This window comes from Solanum tuberosum, unplaced genomic scaffold (genome assembly GCF_000226075.1).
Source record: "Solanum tuberosum cultivar DM 1-3 516 R44 unplaced genomic scaffold, SolTub_3.0 scf00040, whole genome shotgun sequence".
NCBI lineage: Eukaryota > Viridiplantae > Streptophyta > Magnoliopsida > Solanales > Solanaceae > Solanum > Solanum tuberosum.
Window position 1 is genome coordinate 2463461 of NW_006238964.1, and position 22611 is coordinate 2486071.

General features: G+C 35.4%; 1 protein-coding gene across 4 annotated transcripts; it reads left to right on the plus strand.

Annotated features, from left to right (window-relative positions):
- The first annotated feature begins 494 nt into the window (after positions 1-494).
- On the plus strand, positions 495-22527 carry LOC102602679 (cell division cycle protein 27 homolog B). 4 transcript variants are annotated; one of them, XM_006343051.2, is made up of 17 exons: positions 495-573; positions 1326-1956; positions 2178-2250; positions 2394-2503; positions 2638-2684; positions 4736-4833; positions 13063-13358; positions 15782-15937; positions 16561-16777; positions 17740-17954; positions 18048-18113; positions 19370-19489; positions 19902-19978; positions 20736-20855; positions 20990-21209; positions 21297-21578; positions 21964-22527. In XM_006343051.2, the coding sequence occupies exons 2-17, from the start codon at positions 1852-1854 to the stop codon at positions 22012-22014; spliced, it is 2253 nt and encodes a 750-aa protein (XP_006343113.1). In that variant the 5' UTR covers positions 495-573; positions 1326-1851; the 3' UTR covers positions 22015-22527. The 4 variants fall into 4 exon arrangements, with proteins under 4 accessions (XP_006343113.1, XP_015162275.1, XP_015162276.1 ...); XM_015306789.1 differs by having other exon boundaries at positions 555-573; positions 1338-1956; positions 21964-22077; XM_015306790.1 differs by lacking the exon at positions 495-573 and adding an exon at positions 2030-2095 and having other exon boundaries at positions 1873-1956; positions 21964-22077.
- Positions 22528-22611: the final 84 nt, after the last annotated feature.

The following is a 22611-nucleotide window of genomic DNA, read 5'->3' on the forward strand; positions in this document are numbered from 1 at the left end:
GTATCAATAACTATTGTATTCATTTCGTTGATATAAATCAATAGTATCAAGTATATTAACGAATACAATTCATATTGACGAGTACAATTGTATCAACAAAATACAATTGTCTCATTGTTGTAATTAGTAACAAATTGTATTTGTATCCATGTACATTTGTATGCATATGTTTCCTTGTGTAATATGTTTATGTGTTACCATTTTGTATTTGTATTGCAGAAACAGAGAGGAATAGGTGAGGGAGGACATAGAGGAAAGAGAGAGTATAGAGAGATGAGAAGCGAGGACGAGAGAAGCAAGGACGAGAGGAGAGAGGAATTTGCAATAAAATTCTTAACTAACTATGAATTGTAATTCTTTTAAACTGTAGTCGGGTACCATAAACACATTTCATATATTTGCTTTCTTAGGTAATAAATTAACATTAAAATATGAGCTTATATTTAAAAAAAAATATTTTTCTTTGTTTGTTTGTGAAATAAAGGTCAATTTCCATTTTACTCCCTATAAATTCCCTCTGTCTTCCCTCCAATTCCGCTTCCCCCAAATTCACTCATCATCGCCGGCCACCAGGTAAATTTGGTCTTCACTCTATCACTTATTCTGCAACTGAGTTTCCTCCTGATTCTGCAAGAACAGTGCCTGCTATATGATCGAATTTCTCCCTTAGTTGTACTGTTCCATTTTCTCAAGTACACTTTTGGCTATTTTGGCTACATTTGTGATTTATTCTGTGTTTTTTGACCTATGTCAGCCTGCAAATTCATCTAGTTGATCTGTTGATTTGGTGTTACTTTGCTAGAATCTTCTTGATATCCGTTTAGGCTGAGATTCAGATTTTTCTTTATGAGGTGTATCTTAATCATCTTCCTGACATAGAAGAATTATGACCTAAATAGTTGTTTACCCAACTGATTAAACTAAAAATACGATGGATGTTTAGATATATGTATAATTCATGTATAAGTTTGGGTGTGATAGTGTTATAATCTATGTATACGGGCTAGAAAAAAAAAGTAAATAGTAAAATCTGTTCGGCTATTCATGTAAAGATCCCTTTGCCATATGAGATTCAGGTTTTTCTTTATGAGGTGTCTCTTGATCATCTTTCTTACCATAGAAGAATTATAACCTAAATAGTTATTTACCCAATTGATTAAACTAAAAATCACCGGCGGATGTGTATATATATATAATTCATGTATAAATTTTGGTGTGAATTGTGATAGTGTTATAATCTATGTATACTGGCTAGAAAAAGTAAACAGTTCAGCTGTTTGTGTAAAGATCCCTTTGCCATATGAGATGTCTCTTAATCTTTGTAGGTGAATTCTCAGGGCTACTTGGGGTTCAGAATCAATTGTCAGGGGTCACCTTTAGATGTACAATCATGGACCTCAATTCTCCTTTCTATTGATTTCTTGACCTGCGAAGATTTATTTTAGCAAATTCAACTAGATGGAGATGAATTTCCGGAGCACCACAAGAGGTCTGAAACTTGTGAAAACAGAGTAAATGGGGCTGGTTGAGTTTGAGACTGAATATATTCCAGATTGGTTCTTGGAGGAAGTCCTATCAAGATTGCCTTTGAAATGTGTTTTTAGGTTGAAATGTGTATCAAAGCAGTGGCTTTCGTTTATTTCGGCTCCTTCTTTTGTCAACGTGTACATTTCTCGAGTTTCTTTGTCACATAAGCGGTTTTGTGAGTTGAAATCAAGAGAAATCCACTAACTTAATAATGGCAACTTCTCTCAAATTGAAATTGAAAAATTGAATCTCTCTCTCTCTCTCTCCCGCCTCTCGCTCTCCCTCTCTAACCTCGTCTCTCTTTGAATTCGAGTTCAAGCATCAATGGAAACCCTACTAGCTGAATCTGTGCAAAACAGCCTTGGCCAATTTATGTTCCACAATGCCATTTTCATGTGTGAACGACTCTGTGCCGAGTTCCCCACTGAGGTACTCCACACTTTTTTGTTTTCACTTCATCAGTCTTTGTAAACATATGTATTACTCAATTTGTCGTTTATAGAGATTTTAGGTTCTTGGAGTTCACTTTTTGTTTCTTGTTGCCCTTAGTGGAATTTGACTCAAGAATGTGAGGGTTTAATGCATTTCTGTTGAAATCTCTTAAGTTGGTCAATTCTCTTGTTTCCTATAATGTACTATGCCCATTGCAGACAAATATGCAGCTTTTAGCTGGCTGCTACCTGCACAACCAACAGGCTTATGCTGCATATCATCTTCTCAAGGGTGCGTGTTGTATTCTCAGTCAATATGACTGCATTTTGTGTTGCAATATCTTTTTTTTTCCTCCCTATTATCTTCCGATTTCTGATAACACTTGTCCTTGAGATTATGCTCATAATCATCCCTTTTTAAATTTTTATATGAAGGGACAAGTATGGCTCAATCCCGCTACTTGTTTGCACTATCATGCTTTCAGATGGATCTTCTCACTGAAGCTGAGACAGCACTCTGCCCTCCTAATGAGCCAACTGCAGAGGTAGAGTCGTAAAAACCATCCTTCCAAATATCTATCCACTTTGCAGATTTTATAGTATTGTCATCTCCAGTTATTTTATTCCTGTTAGCCATTGACATGCTTCTTTAATTTATAGCTAATTGGTTGTTGTGTAGGTTCCAAATGGTGCAGCTGGGCATTACCTTCTTGGTCTTATTTACAGGTTCATATTTTATATATTATTTATTTAAGAGAAGGATTAACTTCTAGCCTTGCTTCTTAATTCTGAAATTGGTTTGATCTATCTGAATAATGAAGCTAATACTTCACTATGACAATGAATTTTGGTTGTGTTCGCTATATCATCATCAAATTGTTAGTGCACATGAAAGGTACTTCATGCTGATAAAAGTCACTATCCTCTACTTGCTATTTTATATGATGGAGGAGAATGTAATGGGATAGTACTGTCATCTATTCCTTTTACTGTAAGTAAAGTAAAGAATAGTATAGACGCTGCATCATTTGATGTTTGAACTATGGCCAACCTTTATTAACTTAAAAACTTGATTCTTCTATTCTAATGTGAAAATTATTCTCGTATTGAAGTGTAGTATGATGGAGAAGAATGGTAGCATAGACTCAACATCATTTCCTTTTTCTTTTAAGTACATAATTTTATGGAAACTGCACCATCAAGTATTTGAACAATGCCAAACTTTATTAACTTAAAAGATATTGATTCTTCTATTCTTATGTGAAAATAAACATTTCATTAATGTGCAGAATGGGTTATATGAATTAATAAGATTCTTTCATTATTTTTTCTTGAATATCTTTTTGGCTAAATACTTAGATAGCACCTTAAAATTTGCACTTTTTGGAAGATAGACATTTTAAGCTTCTCTAGTAACCATCTAGACACTTTTACTTGACTGAAGCGTGTCCTGCGAACACTTGTATTTTTAAGACCAAGTGCATGAGATTCACTTGGCAATGAAATGTAAAGTGAACCAATTACTAATTGGTCTAGCTTGAAAGCTAGTGTTGCACCGGAAGCCTAATTCCGATGATCGAATAAAATTAAAAACTAATATAGCTGTAGGCTCAAAATGTTTTAGCGACCTCAACGAAAAAAATTCCAAAAGGAACTGACCAGGTGGAGATTGTGTTGCGGACAACCAACCAAAGTGAGAAAATTCGACCACTTTGATAAAAAACGGAACCCCAGTGATGCGAGGTAGATGACTCACCTCATCATGAAGATTTCAAGAAGAAGAAAAAGCTTCTTTGTATTTCTTCGTGAATATACAATCAATGAGAATGAGTACTTATACAATGAGTCCTAAGACTAAATTAGGAAAGACAATATCACATAATCAATTCCTAGGCAATTACAATCAATTACATTCAATACCAAATCATTCTACTCCTATAATCATGCTATCAGTATCAATCAACACTTTATGTTGGACCTTTGTGTAAAATAGTTTGTTCGCCAGCGGAACATCTTCATCACAGTAATTGGACACAACCTTTCTTCCAGGAAACCTTTCTTTAAATTTCGTAAGCTAGAATTTCTTATACAATTTGTGATTGGAGTGCAGAATTTAAGTAGGTTTTACGCCTCAAGTGCTAAAAAAACACTTTTTTTGGTGTTGGAGCTGAATTTATGGATAAGTACATCTGTTTGGATAGAAGTGCTGAAACTCAAAAGACCTCATAACCACCTCTTTTTAAGATGATAATTCCTTTTCACCTTTTCCTTTAAAAAACTTTAAGAAGCTTGGCCTCAATTTTTTTGTGGATGTTATGTTGTTGATATCTCTGGAGATATTCCCTAAGGTTTGGTATATTTTTCTGTTTCTTTTTTGCCTTAACCTTTTGTTAATGAACAATTGATGGAGCTTAAGAAGAGTTGCGATAGTGATGATCTTCTATTGTAAAAAGCCTGGATTGCACTCCTCCAAGGTACTCATGAACTTGATAGTGACCTCATAACCACCTCTTTTTAAGATGATAATTCCTTTTCACCTTTTCCTTTAAAATACTTTAAGAAGCTTGGCCTCAATTTTTTTGTGGATGTTATGTTGTTGATATCTCTGGAGATATTCCCTAAGGTTTGGTATATTTTTCTGTTTCTTTTTTGCCTTAACCTTTTGTTAATCAACAATTGATGGAGCTTAAGAAGAGTTGCGATAGTGATGATCTTCTATTGTAAAAAGCTTGGATTGCACTCCTCCAAGGTACTCATGAACTTGATAGTTATTTCAGGTATACAGATAGAAGAAATAGTTCCATCCAGCATTTCAATCAGGCATTGTTATTGGATCCATTGCTATGGGCTGCATATGAGGAGTTGTGTATACTAGGTTTGTGCCAGAATAATTTGAGCAAACATTTAAGGTCTATTGCAATATTTTGCTGTGTTTTGATATTTGTTATTGCGACAACATTAATAATCAATTTTGTCCCCAAAACAATAGTAACACAATGTTGGACGCTGAGTTGTGGACCAGATATCTGGTATTTAAATGGACAAAGGTAGACGGTTGGACCAATCAGCCCCCGAGCTTTGAAACCAGAGAGTAGACTTCTCAGTTATAAAAACTACTTTAATAATCAATTTTATCAACTCTGTGACTACCAGGAAACCTTTCTTTAAATTTCGTAAGCTAGAAACTATATCATCATCAAATTGTTAGTGCACATGAAAGATACTTCGTGCTGATAAAAGTCACTATCCTCTACTTGCTATTTTATCTGGAGTGCAGAATTTAAGTAGGTTTTAAGCCTCAAGTGCTAAAAAAACACTTTTTTTGGTGTTGGAGTTGAATTTATGGATAAGTACATCTGTTTGGATAGAAGTGCTGAAACTCAAAATAAGGTGTTGATAAAACGTTTTGTTCTGTTCTCAGTTATAAAAATTACTTTAATAATCAATTTTATCAACTCTGTGACTACCAGGAAACCTTTCTTTAAATTTCGTAAGCTAGAATTTCTTATACAATTTGTGATTGGAGTGCAGAATTTAAGTAGGTTTTACGCCTCAAGTGCTAAAAAAACACTTTTTTTGGTGTTGGAGCTGAATTTATGGATAAGTACATCTGTTTGGATAGAAGTGCTGAAACTCAAAATAAGGTGTTGATAAAACGTTTTGTTCTGTTAAAATGTTTGAGATAACCTTGAAGCTATTAACACTAAAATGAGTTGTAGTTACAGTGTACATCAAGTGCAAAAAAGCACTTTTTAAGTGTTGGAGTTGAATTTATGAATAAGCACATACGTGTTTGGATAGTAGTGCACAAACTGAAAATAAGGTGTTGATAAACACTTGGTTCTGTTAAAATGTTTGAAATATCCTTAAAGCTATCAACACTGGAATGAGTTTGTAGTTAGCAATCTTTTTACAACAACAACAAACCTAGTGTAATTCCACTAGTGGGATCTGGGGAAGGTTAAGGTAAAATGTACACAGTCGTACCCCTACCTTTATGGGATAGGGAAACTGTTTCCGATTGACCCTCGACGATCCTCCACCTTTGTCGGGGGTAAGGCAGTTCCCCATAATATAGCCGCAAGGAAGAAAGACCACCAAAATCATGGGATATGGTGTTAGATGCATGATCCAAATATGTTATAATGATCAAAGAATGTGTGAAAATGTTACCTCAATGTTTCTCCTTGATCCTCAATATTTTTCACCTTTTCCCCACAAGCTATGCTTTCAAAATCTCCAAAAATAGTTGTTTGCACTAGATTTTCTTTTATAACATGATGAATTTGGTATTTTATAATTGTTGCATCTAAAAAATCTGCCCTCATCTATTCACTTTTTTTGAACTGTAACATATCAAATGGACTCATAATTGGAGGAAACCACTTTCTATGAGTCACAAATAATGAATGGATCCAACCATACAGTTAAATTATGATTTGGACCACATATTGCACAAAATGAGGGGTTGGATTCTTTATTTGTTTCTAAAAATGTTGTTTATGCAAAATGTGTTCCAAACCCAGTCGAACCATCTTAGAATCTAACTAAATTTTCCAATCAAGTTCCAAATAGTTATCCTGAGCTAACTTGTAGATTCTCTTATGTGAAATATATGAGAATATTATTGAATTGTGTATCTATATTACACAGAGACCTTAATTATAGACACTACAATACAATCCTTTACTAAATAGGATACTATATACTCCCTCCGTCCCATTTTATGTTAGGTAGTTTGATTCGACATGGAGTTTAAGAAAGAAAGGAAGACTTTTAGAACTTGTGGTCCAAAATGAATGATATAAATTTGTGTGGCTGTAAATCATTTCATTAAGGGTAAAATAGACATTTTATAGTTAAATTGTTACTTAATATAGAAATGTGTCATTCTTTTTGGATTGACTAAAAAGGAAAGTAAGTCACATAAATTGGGACAGAGGGAGTACTATTTATATTCCTTTTCTTATTCTAAGTAGGATTGTATATACCTATTCCTATTTTGACATCCTATTCCTATTCTAAGTAGGATTGTATTTGTTTATTCCTATTCTAACACTCCCCTCGAGCTGGTGCATACAAATCACATGCACCTTGCTTGTTACAGATGTAATTAATATGGGGATCGGTGAGGGACTTGGTAAAGATATCTGCAAGTTGATCAATTGACTTCATAAATTTTGTAACAATATCTCTCGAGAGTATCTTTTCTTTGACAAAATGACAATCAATCTCAATACGAGGTCTCTCATGAAATACTGAATTTGATGCAAAAAATTATCAACTCCACTAGCAATCGACATATAAGGCTACTAAACTCCCCCTAAGCAGCAAATCCAAGTGGTTGCTCCATATAGACTACTTCATCGAGATCACAGTGAAGAAAGTATCACTGTAATCCAACCCAAATATTTGAGTATAGCCTTTTGGCAAAAGTGAATCTAAAGCAAAAAAAATATTGCTGGAAAACTCAGATCTCTTGGATTTCGCACAACATTGACAAAAGTTGAAACTACGTAAATAAGATCTGAGTCACCTAAAAGATGCACGATGCTACACAAATCGGTTAAGAGAAAGTAGTCAATGGAAAGATGCACGATGTTATGCAAATTAGATATGAGAATTCTAACACTCCCTTCGAGCTGGTGCATACAAATCATATGCACCTTGCTTGTTACAGATGTAATTAATATGGGGATCGGTGAGGGACTTGGTAAAGATATCTGCAAGTTGATCAATTGACTTCATAAATTTTGTAACAATATCTCTCGAGAGTATCTTTTCTTTGACAAAATGACAATCAATCTCAATACGAGGTCTCTCATGAAATACTGAATTTGATGCAAAAAATTATCAACTCCACTAGCAATCGACATAATAGGCTACTAAACTCCCCCTAAGTAGCAAATCCAAGTGGTTGCTCCATATAGACTACCTCATCGAGATCACAGTGAAGAAAGTATCACTGTAATCCAACCCAAATATTTGAGTATAGCCTTTTGGCAAAAAGTGAATCTAAAAGCAAAAAAAATATTGCTGGAAAACTCTTTGTGTTAAGAGAAAGTAGTCACTGGAAAGATGCACGATGTTATGCAAATTAGATATGAGAAAGTAGAGAGAGAAGACCCAAAATAGCCCCTCATCTTTGGGTTAAGACTTAAAGTCATCCTTGAGTTTTCACATGGAGCACTAATAGTCCCTCATGTTCGCAATATTGGTGCACTTTTGGTCCTCCCCTAAATTTTTGCCTATTTTTTAACATTAATTTTGTTCATAATTTTATGTAAGGAATGACCCATCGTCTTTTTATATATTTAGTAGAAATAATAATTCTATGTGAGAGAAGGTGAGAAGAAGAACACCTTGTTCTGTTCAATATAGCAAGAAAAGAAAAAAATGTACTATTGTACGTGAAATCATCGTGATGAACTTCTCGACTTTACCTGCAATACGATTTCTACTAAACAAAATAAGGTGTTTTTCTTCTCACAATCTCCCACATGGAGTTATTATTTCTACTAAATATATAAAATGACGATTAAACATTCCATATATAAATTATGAATAAAATTAATATTAAAAAATAGGCAAAATTTTGAAGGAGGACCAAAAGTGCACCAATATTGCAAACATGAGGAACTACTAATGCTCCACGTGAAAACTCAAGGATGACTTTGAGTCTTAACCCAAAGATGAGGGACTATTTTGGGCCTTTTCTCAGAAAGTAGTCACCGGAAAGATGACACGGTGCTAACCCTCAGGGGTTGGCCTGCTGGCAATTGACTTATCACCGGAAAGATGACACGGTGCTATAAAAATTATATATGAAAAAGGAGTCACCAACAAGATGGCACGATGCTACAGTAATTAAATATGAAAAAGTAGTCACTAGAAAGATGGCACGATGCTACACTAATTAAATATAAAAAAGTAGTCACTAGAAAGATGGCAAGATGCTACACAAAAGAAAGTAGCAATCGGAATGATGACACAGTGCTACAAAAATCAGATATGCAGTTACCAAAAAGATGGCATGGTGTTACATAAATTAAATATGAAAAAGTATTCATCGAAAAGACACCTGTGCTACACAAATTGAATATGAAAAATTAGTCACTGATTCCCAATGTAGTCAAAAAATGGGATAGTAGTCATCGAAATGATGGCACGGTGCTACACAATTCAAAATGAGAAAGTAAGATGGCAAGATGCTACACAAAAGAAAGTAGCAACCGGAATGATGACACAGTGCTACAAAAATCAGATATGCAGTTACCAAAAAGATGGCATGGTGCTACATAAATTAAATATGAAAAAGTATTCATCGAAAAGACACCTGTGCTACACAAATTGAATATGAAAAATTAGTCACTGATTCCCAATGTAGTCAAAAAATGGGATAGTAGTCATCGAAATGATGGCACGGTGCTACACAATTCAAAATGAGAAAGTGGTCATCGGAAAGATGACACGATGCTACACAAACACAGATAGATATGGGGTTGACACAAAACAACCCTAGAAAGTCGCTGGAAATTGATGCATGATGCCCTCTCTAATTTAGTTTTGTTCCCTTGAATATGGGGTTCATGCATATATCATTGGCCCTACTTTTGTGAACATAACCAATGGCCAGACAGGCGACATATATGGGCCATAGGTGCCCGCTGGCAGCGGAAGTTTTTTTTTTTTCTTCTTTTCTACCAAGATCATAGAAGCTCCGATACTATGTAAAAATATGATACGTGCGCCTAACTTAACCTCTAAAGCTAGCCCATGAGGGGATGTTTGTACAAGTTCATATAAGGAGATCAGTTTCTCATCCCTCTGCTAATTTGAGACTTCTCAACACTCCCACGCAAGCCTAGCCTCAACTGGAGCGTGAACACTTATAAATGGGGGCCCAACATCGGTGAGCAACAATTGGGATGAGCTTGACTCTAATACCATGTGAGAAATATATGAGAAGAATATTATTGAATTGTGTATTTGTATTATTACATAGAAACCTTATTTGTAGACACTACAATTGAATCATTTTCCAAGTAGGATACTATATACTATTCCTATTTTTATCCTAAGTAGGATTGTATATCTATTTCTATTCTAACATCCTGACCTTATTTGCAGACACTACAATTGAATCATTTTCCAAGTAGGATACTATATACTATTTCTATTTTTATCTTAAGTAGGATTGTATATCTATTTCTATTCTAACATCCTATTCCTATTCTAAGTAGAATTGTATATACCTATTCCTATTCTAACACTCTACAAATGACCTTCATTAAAGGAAGGCAAATCATTTACGAACTACTTGATAGTCAACATTTACAAACTTTTCTCCAAAGTGCTAACAGAAAGGCTGAAAAGTGTGATGGCTAAATTGGTACTCTTTAACAGACGACTTTCATTAAAGATAAATCATGGATGCTGTCTAAGTAGCCAATGAAGCAATATACGACTTTCATTAAAGGCAAATCATGGATGCTGTCTAAGTAGCCAATGAAGCAATAGACTCCGGTTGAAGCAAAAGAAATTAGGAATTTTGTGTAAGCTAGACATGGAGAAAGCATATGATCATGTTAATTGAGGATATCTTATGGTCCTAATGGAGAGGATGGGTTTTGGACAGAAATGAATTCACTGGATTGAATATTGCATATTAGTACTGAGCTTCTCAGTTCTTATGAATAGCCCAGCAACATGTTTTTTTAGAGCACAAAGGGTCTCAGACAAGGATGGTTAAAACAACAAATCTGAATGGCTGGCTAAAAGGTTCTGATGTTGCTAGAGCTGGTAGATACGGCTTAGAGATAACCCATCATCAATATGCCAATGATACACTCATATTTTGTGATGCTGAAGAAGAGCAACTCAATTTTTTTTATGGTGATTCTAGTGCTATTTGAAGGAACATCTGACTTGCGTATTAACTAGAGGAGGAGTTTCTTGTATCCCATCAATGTAGTGCCAAATATGGAGATGTTGAATGCAATCTTAGGTGGTGAAATTGGTGCCTTACCAACCATGTACTTGGGAATGCCTTTGGGAACTATATCTACGTCCAGTAAAATATGGAATATTGTGATTGAGAAGTGTGAAGAAAATGGCATGGAAGACTCAATATCTATCTCTGGGAGTAGATCGACTCTTACAAATTTTGTCCTTGATGCCCTTCCGACTTATATGATGTATGTGTTTACAATCCCCACAGGAATTATGAATAGATTGGATAAAATCAGGAGGAACTTTCTTTGGCAAGAAAATAAAGAAAGAAATGGATAACACTTGGTAAAGTGGAAACACTAATAGCTAGAAAGCGATATGGGAGATTGAGACAGAGCAAGGCCAAGGGACTTAGAGTGAAATGGTTGTGGAAGTACAATAATGAAAATCAACTTTTGTGGCGGAAAGAGGAGGAAGATAATACTACACCTTGTGGAGATTTGTGTCAGAAAAGGAGAAGCCTATGGCTATCCATCAGAACACTATAGAATGAACTCAAGCCCAACACCAAGATTAAAGTGTATAATGGGAAAAAAGACTGACTTCTAGAAGGATGATTGTCATGAGATAGGCACGGTGGCAACCTGGAATTACTCTTCCCCAGACGTACACTTTTTAGTCCTACATTAACAAAGGACTATAGCAGCCCATTGAACGCCTCAAGAATGGAGCTTCACTTTCAGAAGATAGTTAAATGATTAGAAAATCCAAAGAGTGGCTGGTTTCTTCAGCACAATTGAATCGTTCAGTGATTTGGAGGCAGGACAAGATGTTTTATGGTGGGAAGGAAGTAATGAGATCTTTCAAGGTGAAAATTGTTTATAGTAGGTTGAATCACCCCATTCAGCAAGTAAACATTTGGTCCTGTAATTGCATCTCTGTAAACTGAAATACCACATAAAGTGGCTTGTTTTGTATGGTTGCCAGCTAAGGAAGCAGTACTGGCTCAAGACAACTTGATGAAGAGAGGGGTATCAATATTTTCTAGATGTTTCTTTTGTGGTGATAGTGCAGAGATAGTTAATCATCTATTTCTTCATTGCTAGATCACAAGATAGCTGTGGAGACTGTTCTTAACTCTCAAAGGCATATCATGACTATGTCCGTAGTACTTCAGAGTTGGGAGGAAGCAGGTCTGCAGACTGCAGGCTAAGAACAGAAGTAGACGGAGAATTGTTCCTGCAAGCATTTGGTGGGCAGTATGGAATGAGAGGAACTCTAGGCGTTTTGAGAACATAGTAAATACTGAATTTTATGCGGAGGATCAAATTGAATTGCATTTTGATCTTATGTTTTTTGGTGTAATCAGTTATCAAATTGAATTGTATTTTGATCTTATGTTTTTGGCGTAATCAGTTATACTAAAATGATATTGTCTATATTATTGATGTTTAGATTCAGTATAGAAATAAGATAGTAGAATTTCCAAAAATGGTTTCAGTACAATCCATGAATTGTTTTGCTCATGATGAAATATATACACATTTACCAGTGTCCAAAATTAAATAAAATAGCTATCCTGAGCTACAAGAAGTCTCGGAACATGGTTCGGATTTGTAAACTAAAAACGGTCAGGTCATCACATTGGGATTGTGTAGATACCATTGTTTTATTTTAGAAAGATTTTACTATTTGATACAATCATTATGACATGATGAGAGATTTTGTTTTCAAAGGCAGAAACATTTCCTTCATCTTTAAAAGTAATTGGGAACAAATGTAGTATTTTCAGCTAATTGTTATACTTTCTAAAATTTTCTGCCGAATTTTGGGATATTTCTCTTGTTTGCCTGGATTGTGAACTTAAGTGGTTTTGGAGAACTTAGCTATATAGAAAGCGAACTTGACTGGTGGTATTGTCCTTGAAAACTTTGCATAAATTTCCATTGACTTAAGAATGGCTGAACATACATTTACTTTTTTTCCAAATAATATTTTCAGGTTATTTTCTACTTCATGAAGGTTATATTGATTCCCCACCTAGTGGGATTTCACTGGGTTGTTGTTGTTGTTGTTGAAGGTTATATTGATTGCCATTGTTATTTAGTTATGATTTTATATTTTGCATCCTTATTGTTGGGCGACATACCAGGTGCTGCAGAAGAAGCAGCTGCAGTTTTTGGGGAAGCATCTTTGCTTTGCATTCAGAAACAACACATAGACCAAGGGAACCAATCTCAAAATTTACAAGCATCCACTGATGATCAGAATGTAGCTTCTACGAATATTGTCTCAGGCGACATCAGCCCTAGGCAATCAAAACATACACACAGCAATAATCTTCGAGAAATGTCTGGAAATTATAATGGAGCAGCTGCTATCCAGAATTTAGGTGGGGTTTCTACTAACATGTCATTCTACAACACTCCCTCACCAATGGCATCACAGGTAATTTGATACCGACTTGTAAAACATTTTTTGTTGTAAGCCCTTAGTTGATTTTAAACAATAGCCAATTATCTTCACTTGGGGAGTATCATAGTAGAACTTTAAAATGGTTTCACCTTAATCAGAAGTCTCACTTTTTGATAAAAGAATTTGGGTTGACTTTATAATAGTCATGTCTGAACCTTCTAACTTGACCTCTTTCTGACAAGTCCTTTTATACATAAAGATAACTTAGCATGCCACAAAAACAGGATAACAGCTTATCCTTTTGTTAATCCTAGAGATAGCTGCTATTTACTCAACCAAATCAGGTGATTTTTTTACTTTTTAAGATTATGCTGCTGCTCATGGCTTGCATTCTATCTGCAATCAAAAATCTTGTCTCTAGTTAACCAGTATTTGTTCCAATTTTTCTCTACATTGTTTATATACATCCATAGTTGTTAGTTTGTCTGTTCAATGACATATTATCTTTTGTGTCTTTTCTATATCGGAAATAGGAACTCTTTTCTTCTGGTGCTAACTGAAGAAAAGGTTCATTGGTTGTTACTTGCTATCGCTGTATGCATTGCAGTGAAGATGCTTAATTTTTATTTTTCTTTAAAGATAACATAACTTTTTCTCCTCATCATTCTTTTGATGATTATTTTTTGTGAATACAAAGTTACTTTCTCAAAAAAAAGAATTAGACATTGACAGATTATATATATATATATATATCTAAGTTTGCATAAAAGAAAAGTAGTATTAGGTTAGTGATCTTTTTTAAAAGGTAAGTATTAACGATGTAGCACAAAGGTTGTACCCGAGTACACCACCAAAAGTTCAAAAACCAAGAGAAGTCTGTAACCTTCTATTGCAAGCTATCTATGCACTGTCATAAGGTTTCCACATCATTTACAAAATCCATCCTAATCCTACTAGAACAAAATATTACAGTCAGATTTGATCTTTATAGTATTGTTAGCTTGACCCGCAAAAACTCTTCTATTCCTTGCCTTCCATATGCACCATCAAAAACATGCTGTAATTGTATTCCATTTAGTTTTCAAAGGCCCTTTTACACCTTTCCTGTTCCAGCATTTAAATAAGTCTGCGGTTGATCTTTGCATTACCCACTTCACGTCCAAAATACTGTAAAACATCTGCCATATTTGTGCTGCTATAGGACAATGCAAGAATATATGATTGATTGTCTCTGTTGTTATTACACATATACCATTTGTTACATAACTGGTATCCCCTCCTCTGCAGATAATCCCGAGTGAGACATGTTTTTCTAGATTGTCCATTGTACCAAGCAATACACCATTACCATTCTAATAAAAATGGTGACAATGTATTTGTTAGTTATATCCAGTGTTATCAAAGGCGAAAAGCTCAAAAAAGCTCTAAGGTCCGTGGGGGCTTTAAGCGCAAAACGCAAATAAAGCGTGGACTTTAGTGAAAAAAGGTGCAAAGGGAGAAAAGAATACAAATATATATGTTTAGTCCAAGACTAATAATTATAAATATAAATGACAAATTTATATGACCAAAGAAATCGATTTTTTTTTATGATAAAGTGGAATATCAATTATTTAGTGTCACTTCTTCATAAGAGGCTCATTGGCAAGGAAATGCTTGCCTTGGAACCTTGATGACAACACTGAAGTGCACATAGAGCGAGGCGAAGCGCTCAACACGTTTTGAGCCTCACTTTAGGGCTTAAGCGCGCTTAAAGCGCACTTTGATAACACTGAGTTAGATCATAGTTTCTTTAGATTGAGGATGAGGGTAGCAATCAGAGAATTTGACTCTAATTTAAAGCAGATTGCAAGTTTTGAAGAGCACAGAAAATGTCTAATTTATTCTCAATCCAATGGAGCCTAAAACAAACGTCTTCTCCGGTTTAGAACATAGTTGGTGACTTTCTAATGATATCTGTATAGTTTCACAGAACTATGTTCTTGTTAATTGAAGTGAAATTAATAGCCTTATTGGCCAAGCCTCTAAAATCAGTTTATTTTGAAAAGTGCTTTTCTAAAAAGTACTTTTGGTGAGAAGCAGTTTGTGACTTTGCTTTGTGAGAAGCAGTTTGTGTTTGACCATGTTTTTAACAAGTGCTTCTAAGTGTATTTTCTCAAAAGTGCTTTTCAATAAAGCACTTTGGGAGAAAAGCCATCTTTTTAAACTTCTGCTGCTCCCCGAAACACTTATTTTCTCCTCATAGCTTGGTTAAACAACTCACTTTTTTAAGCATACACACTTCTTTAAAAACAAGAAGAAGCACTTTTGGCCTCCCAAAAGCTTGGCTAAACAATCTGTAAAGGTGACAAAATCTTCTATATTAAAGAAGCAACTGACATTCTTATATGCAATTTGGCAACACTAGAATTTCTTTTTGATTTTTCGAAAGTTTGTAAAATACAACTTCTTTGCAGTTGTCAGGAGTGGTTCCACCTCCAGTTTGTAGAAATTTTCAGCAAAATGGAACTACTGCATCTGTGGCTGGTGCTGATAATTCTCCACGAGCAACTGTCAATTCAACCATTCAGGCCCCTCGGAGAAAGTTTGTTGATGAGGGGAAGTTAAGAAAGGTCTGCAGTACTATAATACATAGGTTTCAGTCATCTAGTCTATTTTAATATTAAGTTCTTCTTTCTCTGTATAATTGCTGCAGGATTGTTAGCTTTTTGATAGAAACTTCCCACTGAAGTAATGTCGTACTTCCTCATATTCCATTTTAAGTATGTCTATCAATCAAGATGCCTTTATATGACTCTTCACAAAGCGAAACAGCTTTTATTCTAAGTTTTTCGTGATAAAAAAAGCTTCTTCACAAAATGATTTCATAACAATTTAAGTATTAGTTTTCTCTTTTGTTGTAATTTGGAAGTGAGCGTTTAGTGTGTGAAGCTTTTGGTGCAAGCCTGCTGTCCTTACCAATTTTCACCTGTAGAAGTCGGTTGTTAGAGGCTAGGCTCTTATTTTGTATTATTTAGCTTCTTTTGGTTTAAAAACGAGAATTTTTTTAAAAACTTTTAGCTTGTTGAACTATGGTGTTGATTTTGTTCATCTCCTTTATTTTGTGCATTTGTTCAGTTTTAACTTTTAATCACTAAACTCCCTTTACATTTCTGGTGCTTTATATGGTGGATTTTCGTTGTCTCCATTCCCCCTTTTTTTTGGGTCTGAAGTCCACTATCTCTCATCTTTCCAGATATCTGGGAGGTTATTTTCTGATTCTGGCCCTCGACGAAATTCAAGGCTTGCTGGAGAATCTACTGGAAACACAAATTCAAATGTATCTGGTGCTTCTGGAAATGGAACAATTCATTCTTCCAAATATTATGGTAGTTCGAAGCTGAGCTCAATGACTTTACGTTCCATGACAAGTCGAAAGGCACAATCTTGGGCTACCGAAAACTATGGTGAAGGTGATTGATATTTTTGCCTTTTCTCTTGACAATTCTGTTGTCCATTGTATTTTCAACCTAGGCATTGTCGCCTTTTTAGAGTGGAGACTCATCATAAATATTTATGTGAATCCTAAGGTTTGGTTCACACAATTGCTTGAAGTGAAGTATAATTGCAAAGAAGTGTTGACTTTTGACTGTAGCCAGTCAACATTAGTGCGTGAGACAAAACGGAGTGTCGGGCAACTTTTTTCTTTCTTTTCCCCCCCTCTCTATGCAGAAATATAGTACACTTGAACAGCAGTTGGCTGGTCATATGCTGACATCCAAGCCTGCATGGAGCTAAATTTGTATATTAATCTGGTACAGAAAAAGAAGTTGGGTTTGGTTTTTTCTGGAAATTTTCTATCATCTAATAAGGACATATCATCTGAAGATATTTTCTCTAAACTTAAGGGAGGCACAAAACCCCGCCTGTGCTCCAAATGGATTGCTATTGTGTTACATGTGATATTTCTGAAAATCTAACAAATTTTGTTGTTGTTATATTTGAGTTACTTTCATGATCACCTAAATTCGAATAGACTTGTGCATACTTGTTTAATTTAGTGGTTCCGTCACAAACTTTAGGAGATTGTTTTTCTCCCTCTATTTTTTGACTTTTTCCTTACCTCTTTTATTATTCGTCAAAGTTGAAACTTTACTTCGGTAGTTCCCCAGTTCTGGTTTACTACAATTTGGATGTGTGGGATCACAATTGATTGATGCATTAATCATTTGAAAGAATTCAAGAGTACAGATAATTTTATTTTTTTTCATCTGAAAATACTACTATAAATCAAAGGAAAAATGAAGAAAGCTGAACACCAACAGCTATGTTCGTGTGGAATTTCTTGTGTTTGTGCACTGTTGCTACCTAAGAAAAATGACATCTACCTTTGAGATGTGTTTTTATTCGTAACTGTATTAGGTCTGCATCTCAGGGACTCGCAATGACATTTCTAATGATTCTCGGCTAAATATGACTATGTCACACCCTTCTGGAGATGCTAGACCTCTTGAACAAGAAGGGCCCGGAACTTCTGCTTCTGGGGTTAATGTAAGCAGCACATCTATCCTCTCAGGTGCTTCAGAGATATTGGCCCTTTTCAGGATTCTTGGGGAAGGCTATAGACTTTCTTGTTTATATAGATGTCAGGTATTACATTTTGATTCTGAATGGATAAATTTCAGCATTCATTTGATGCTCTGCATTGATTTGGTTGAAATATGATGCTTTGCGGTGGAACAGGATGCACTGGATGTTTATAACAAACTCCCACACAAACATTATCACACTGGATGGGTTCTTTCTCAGGTAAAGGTTCTCTGTCTTGATCACTTTTTCTCCAATCCTTTTGGAGGCAATGTACAGTGTTATCAAAGGCGCGCTTTAAGCGTGCTTAAGCCCGGAAGCGAGGCTCAAAACGTGTTGAGCGCTTCGCCTATGTGCGCTTCAGTGTCGTCATCAAGGTTCTAAGGCAAGCTTTTCCTTGCCAATGAGACTTTTATGAAGAAGTGAAACTAAATAATTGATATTTCACTTAACCATAAATTTTTTTCAATTTCTTTGGTCATATATTTGTCATTCATGTTTATAATTATTAGTCTTGGACTAAACATATATATTTGTATTCTTTTCTCCCTTTGCGCCATTTTTCATTAAAGCCCACGCTTTATTTGCGCTTTGCGCTTAAAGCCCCCATGGACCTTAGGGCTTTTTTGCGCTTTTCGCCTTTGATAACACTGGCAATGTATGTATTTTTATATTTCCTCCGTTCAAAGTCCTGTTCATTTTAAGTTTTCTCTTTATGCTTGTTCAGGGAATCAAAGGAGATATTCATTCTTGTCCTTTACTGTTTATTTGCTCGTCTCTAATTGAAATTGCTTCCAGTATGTAGGTTCCTTCAAACTAGCTGGACATGCTCATTTCTTTTTTGGGGTTAATTTTGTGAATCTAACTTCATCTTTCATGATGTATAAGTTCCATGTTTAGACTAGTTATATAGTTATGTATATGTACTAGAAATATCGATTAGATAGCTTTGTTCCAGTACACAACAAGAATATTAAGTGGCCTGGAATAGATATGCATGTCTTCTTCAGATTTCATTGATTGGCAGGGAGCACTATTTCCCAAGAGTGGTCTTCTAGGATCTTGATTCTGCCGTGTGAGGTGCTGAAGGAATTCCTTTGAATAGGACAATGAACTGTCATTTGGACAGTCTAGATTATTGATCATGATTCAAGGCACTGCGTTGCATGGTCCGGAGAACATCTACTTTTGCTAGTATAATTTTTAGGACCATTTTGTACTGTGTTTGAGGGTCTTTAGCCCTTTCTACTTGTGGTGGGGCACGGGATTCTTTCTTTTTACATATCCCTCGGCTTAACTTGCTCTTGAGTTCTCTTGGTATCTCTCGGCCTAACTTGCTCTTTAGTTCTCTTGGTATCTGTTGCTTATCAAATAAAAATGGTTCTCTTGGTATCTGTCTATTGTGGCATCTCATGAGGAAATTAGAATGCCACATTTATCTGTCTATATAGTATCTGATGTGCGTATTTGAATGCCAGATTGGAAGAGCATACTTCGAAATGGTTGATTACCTAGAAGCAGATCATGCATTTGGCCTTGCTCGTCTGGCCTCACCTTATAGTTTAGAAGGAATGGACGTGTACTCGACAGTGTTGTTTGTGAGTCTTCTTTGCTCTTTTAGTGTTTCAATCAGAACATGTATGCTTTGCTGTGTGGAAGTATTAACTGCCTTTAATTTTACCATCTCTTTGGGTGGTGGGGTGGTGATGCCGGACAGGTTTGATGAAACTTTATTTGATCCTTGTTACGTCGACATTACCGTTATTTGCTTATATTCTATGATCATTATTACTATTATTTAATAACAATAGTTTTTTTGTTCTGGTGTTTTTTGTTGCTTCCGGGTACTGTTCACTAATTAAAATTATGTCTTAAAAGCATATTTTTGGTAGTTAGGAAACTGGTTATATATGGTTATCCTACTAGTTCTTATGTCCCAAAAGGGTCCCAATCTTTATGTTCTCTCTGCCTTTTTTTCTTTCCTGACAAACTATTTGATTTTAATTGTAGCATCTCAAGGAGGACATGAAGTTGAGCTATCTGGCGCAGGTGCTGGTATCAACTGATAGATTAGCTCCTCAATCTTGGTAATTCCTGCAAAATCCGAAGATGACATTGTCTGATATAGATATTTCTGGTGCTGTTTATTCCTTTTGTCCAGAGATGTGTGGTTATTTGGGCTTATTTGTAACATCTTATCAAGTATTAATTTATTTTACTCATGAATGGCTGAGTATCATTGATCATCAGTCCTTCGCCATGTTTGCTGTTTTTTACCCTTGATCAAGTTGTTGACAATGTGACTCCTTGTGTTTCTGATTATTCTTAACCTGGTAGACACATTATGTTGCTTTAACAATTAGAATTACATCCTTCTGTCTAAAAATTCTGACTTCTGTGTTTGCACTCAAGGTGTAGATAAATAATCGAGAAGTTTACCCAATGGCTGACTTGTTCATTTAAAAAATAAAATTTTATGTAAGGATTGTTAAAAACTGCTATTCTTTGCTACTTGTACTAGTAGAGAAAATGCCTCAATAAAGTGGAACATGAAGGGCGACCTTTTCATTCTAGCCTGGAATGTAATCTCCACAGTGCATGTTGAAATATAATGTTGACATCACTATGAGACTATCATCTGCTAAATTACATGCATCCACACATTTAAAGTTGGATATAAGTTCTGTTTGTGGAGCTCTTGTGCCAAGTAAGGCTTTGATCTTTCAAGGCGCCAAACAGTGTTTCTTGCTGTTGCAAATAGTAGTTGGAGCTAAACAGGAAAACCAGTATCATCTGTTCTCTTCATTATGACCTAGTTTTAATACTTTATCAATGGTATAACAGGTGTGCTATGGGGAATTGCTATAGTTTACAGAAAGACCATGAAACTGCTCTTAAAAATTTTCAACGAGCTGTACAACTAAATCCTAGATTTGCATACGGGCACACGCTTTGTGGTCATGAGTACGTCCCATTCCTCCCCTTTCTCAATCATTCCTTTATTGGTCAAACGTGAGCGTGGAATATCTTTTCTTTTAATTGTAGAGAGGTGTATTGTTAGTTTCTTTATAAGCTTGCCTCACTGTCTATTTTTCCAGATATGTTGCTTTAGAAGATTTTGAAAATGCTATTAAGTGCTATCAGAGTGCACTTCGTGTGGATGCCAGGCATTACAATGCCTGGTATGGGCTTGGAATGATCTATCTCCGACAGGAGAAGTTTGAATTTTCAGAGCATCACTTTCGAATGGCTTTGGGTATAAATCCACAGTCTTCTGTTATCATGTCATATCTTGGCACTGCATTACACGCTCTGAAGGTGTAGTAGTTTCCTTTTCTGATTTTTATGCTGAAACATGATGTTGTCCTTAATTTAGACTCTAATCTGCATCTTATGGATGGTCAGAAAAATGAAGAGGCATTGGAAGTGATGGAGCTGGCTATTGTAGCAGACAAGAAAAACCCTCTTCCAATGTATCAGAAGGCTAACATCCTTGTGAGCACGGAAAGTTTTGATGCCGCTTTAGAAGTCTTAGAGGAACTTAAAGAGCATGCTCCTCGTGAGAGCAGTGTCTATGCTTTGATGGGTCGGATATACAAGAGGCGTAATATGTACGACAAAGCCATGCTTCATTTTGGAGTGGCATTAGATTTAAAACCATCTGCAACTGATGTTGCTACCATTAAGGTAATTGCCCATTTGCACATAATTGCCCACAGATGCACATAATGTGTGTGTGTATACTGGTAATTTTTTTCAGCAAGTCGAGCATTATGGTTTCTTTTCTTCTGTCGGCCTTTTACTTATTCTATCATAGTTCTATTTCTAACTTGATACCAGAAAGAAAATAGTTTCAGACATCTACTGAAATCACCTTCGATGTTGTCCTCTAGTGCTGGAAACTTTGTAATATCTTGCCTACTTTTTTCCTGGTCTTATTCTTTCGTTCTTTACCCCTTTGTTTCTGAATTGTACTAATGCTTGTCTACTGAAGAGATATTTTATCACAAGACTGATTCAAATTATATAAGCTGACCTTTGTCCTTCCCACTGTATCCGCATTTTCTATCAGGCTGCCATTGAAAAGCTGCATGTACCAGATGAGATGGAAGATGAATTATAACATATCTGAATGAACTGGAAACATGAGAAGATCAGGCTGAAAATTATCCAGCTCAAAATATACAACTACTTGAAGTTCTTGCATCCTTTTCCTTTCGAGAAAGCTCCATGTACAAACAAGTCACTGAGAAAACATGTTCTTTTCATGAAAATCTTTTGCAGCTCCGAAAGGATTTCATGGTTTGTTCGTCTCACACTTGAGAGGACATTGTGTACCAAAAGAGGCTTATGCTGAACGTACACTTTTCATTGATCTTCTCCAAGTTGATTTGTGATTGGCGGTGTATACTGTACGCAATAATCCATAGTGATAGCAAGTTTCTACTAAATTGGTGCTAGTTCCTGGTTGTGCAATTAATTTATTATATCCTTGTAAAGTTTGGGTAATATAATTTTCATCAGGGTTTTTTGCATTCTTGGATCTGGGATTTTGGTTTAGGAAAGTTTGTATTTTGTGAATATTTTCTATATAGGCTCTGGTTATATGGTTATATGTCTTTTTATTTTGTCCTAAGCTTTCTTTATATGTAGTGATTTGAGGTGGTATGAGTACTGGTTCGTTTTGAGTTTTTGGTGTGAATGGTTTTTCAAATATTTT

Coding starts and splice junctions, on each gene's coding strand:
- LOC102602679 (XM_006343051.2), top strand. CDS start 1,852: ATGGAAACCCTACTAGCTGAATCTGTGCAAAACAGCCTTGGCCAATTT. Junction 16,778..17,739: donor TACCGAAAACTATGGTGAAG/GTGATTGATATT, acceptor TCTGCATCTCAG/GGACTCGCAATGACATTTCT. Junction 20,856..20,989: donor CACACGCTTTGTGGTCATGA/GTACGTCCCATT, acceptor CTATTTTTCCAG/ATATGTTGCTTTAGAAGATT.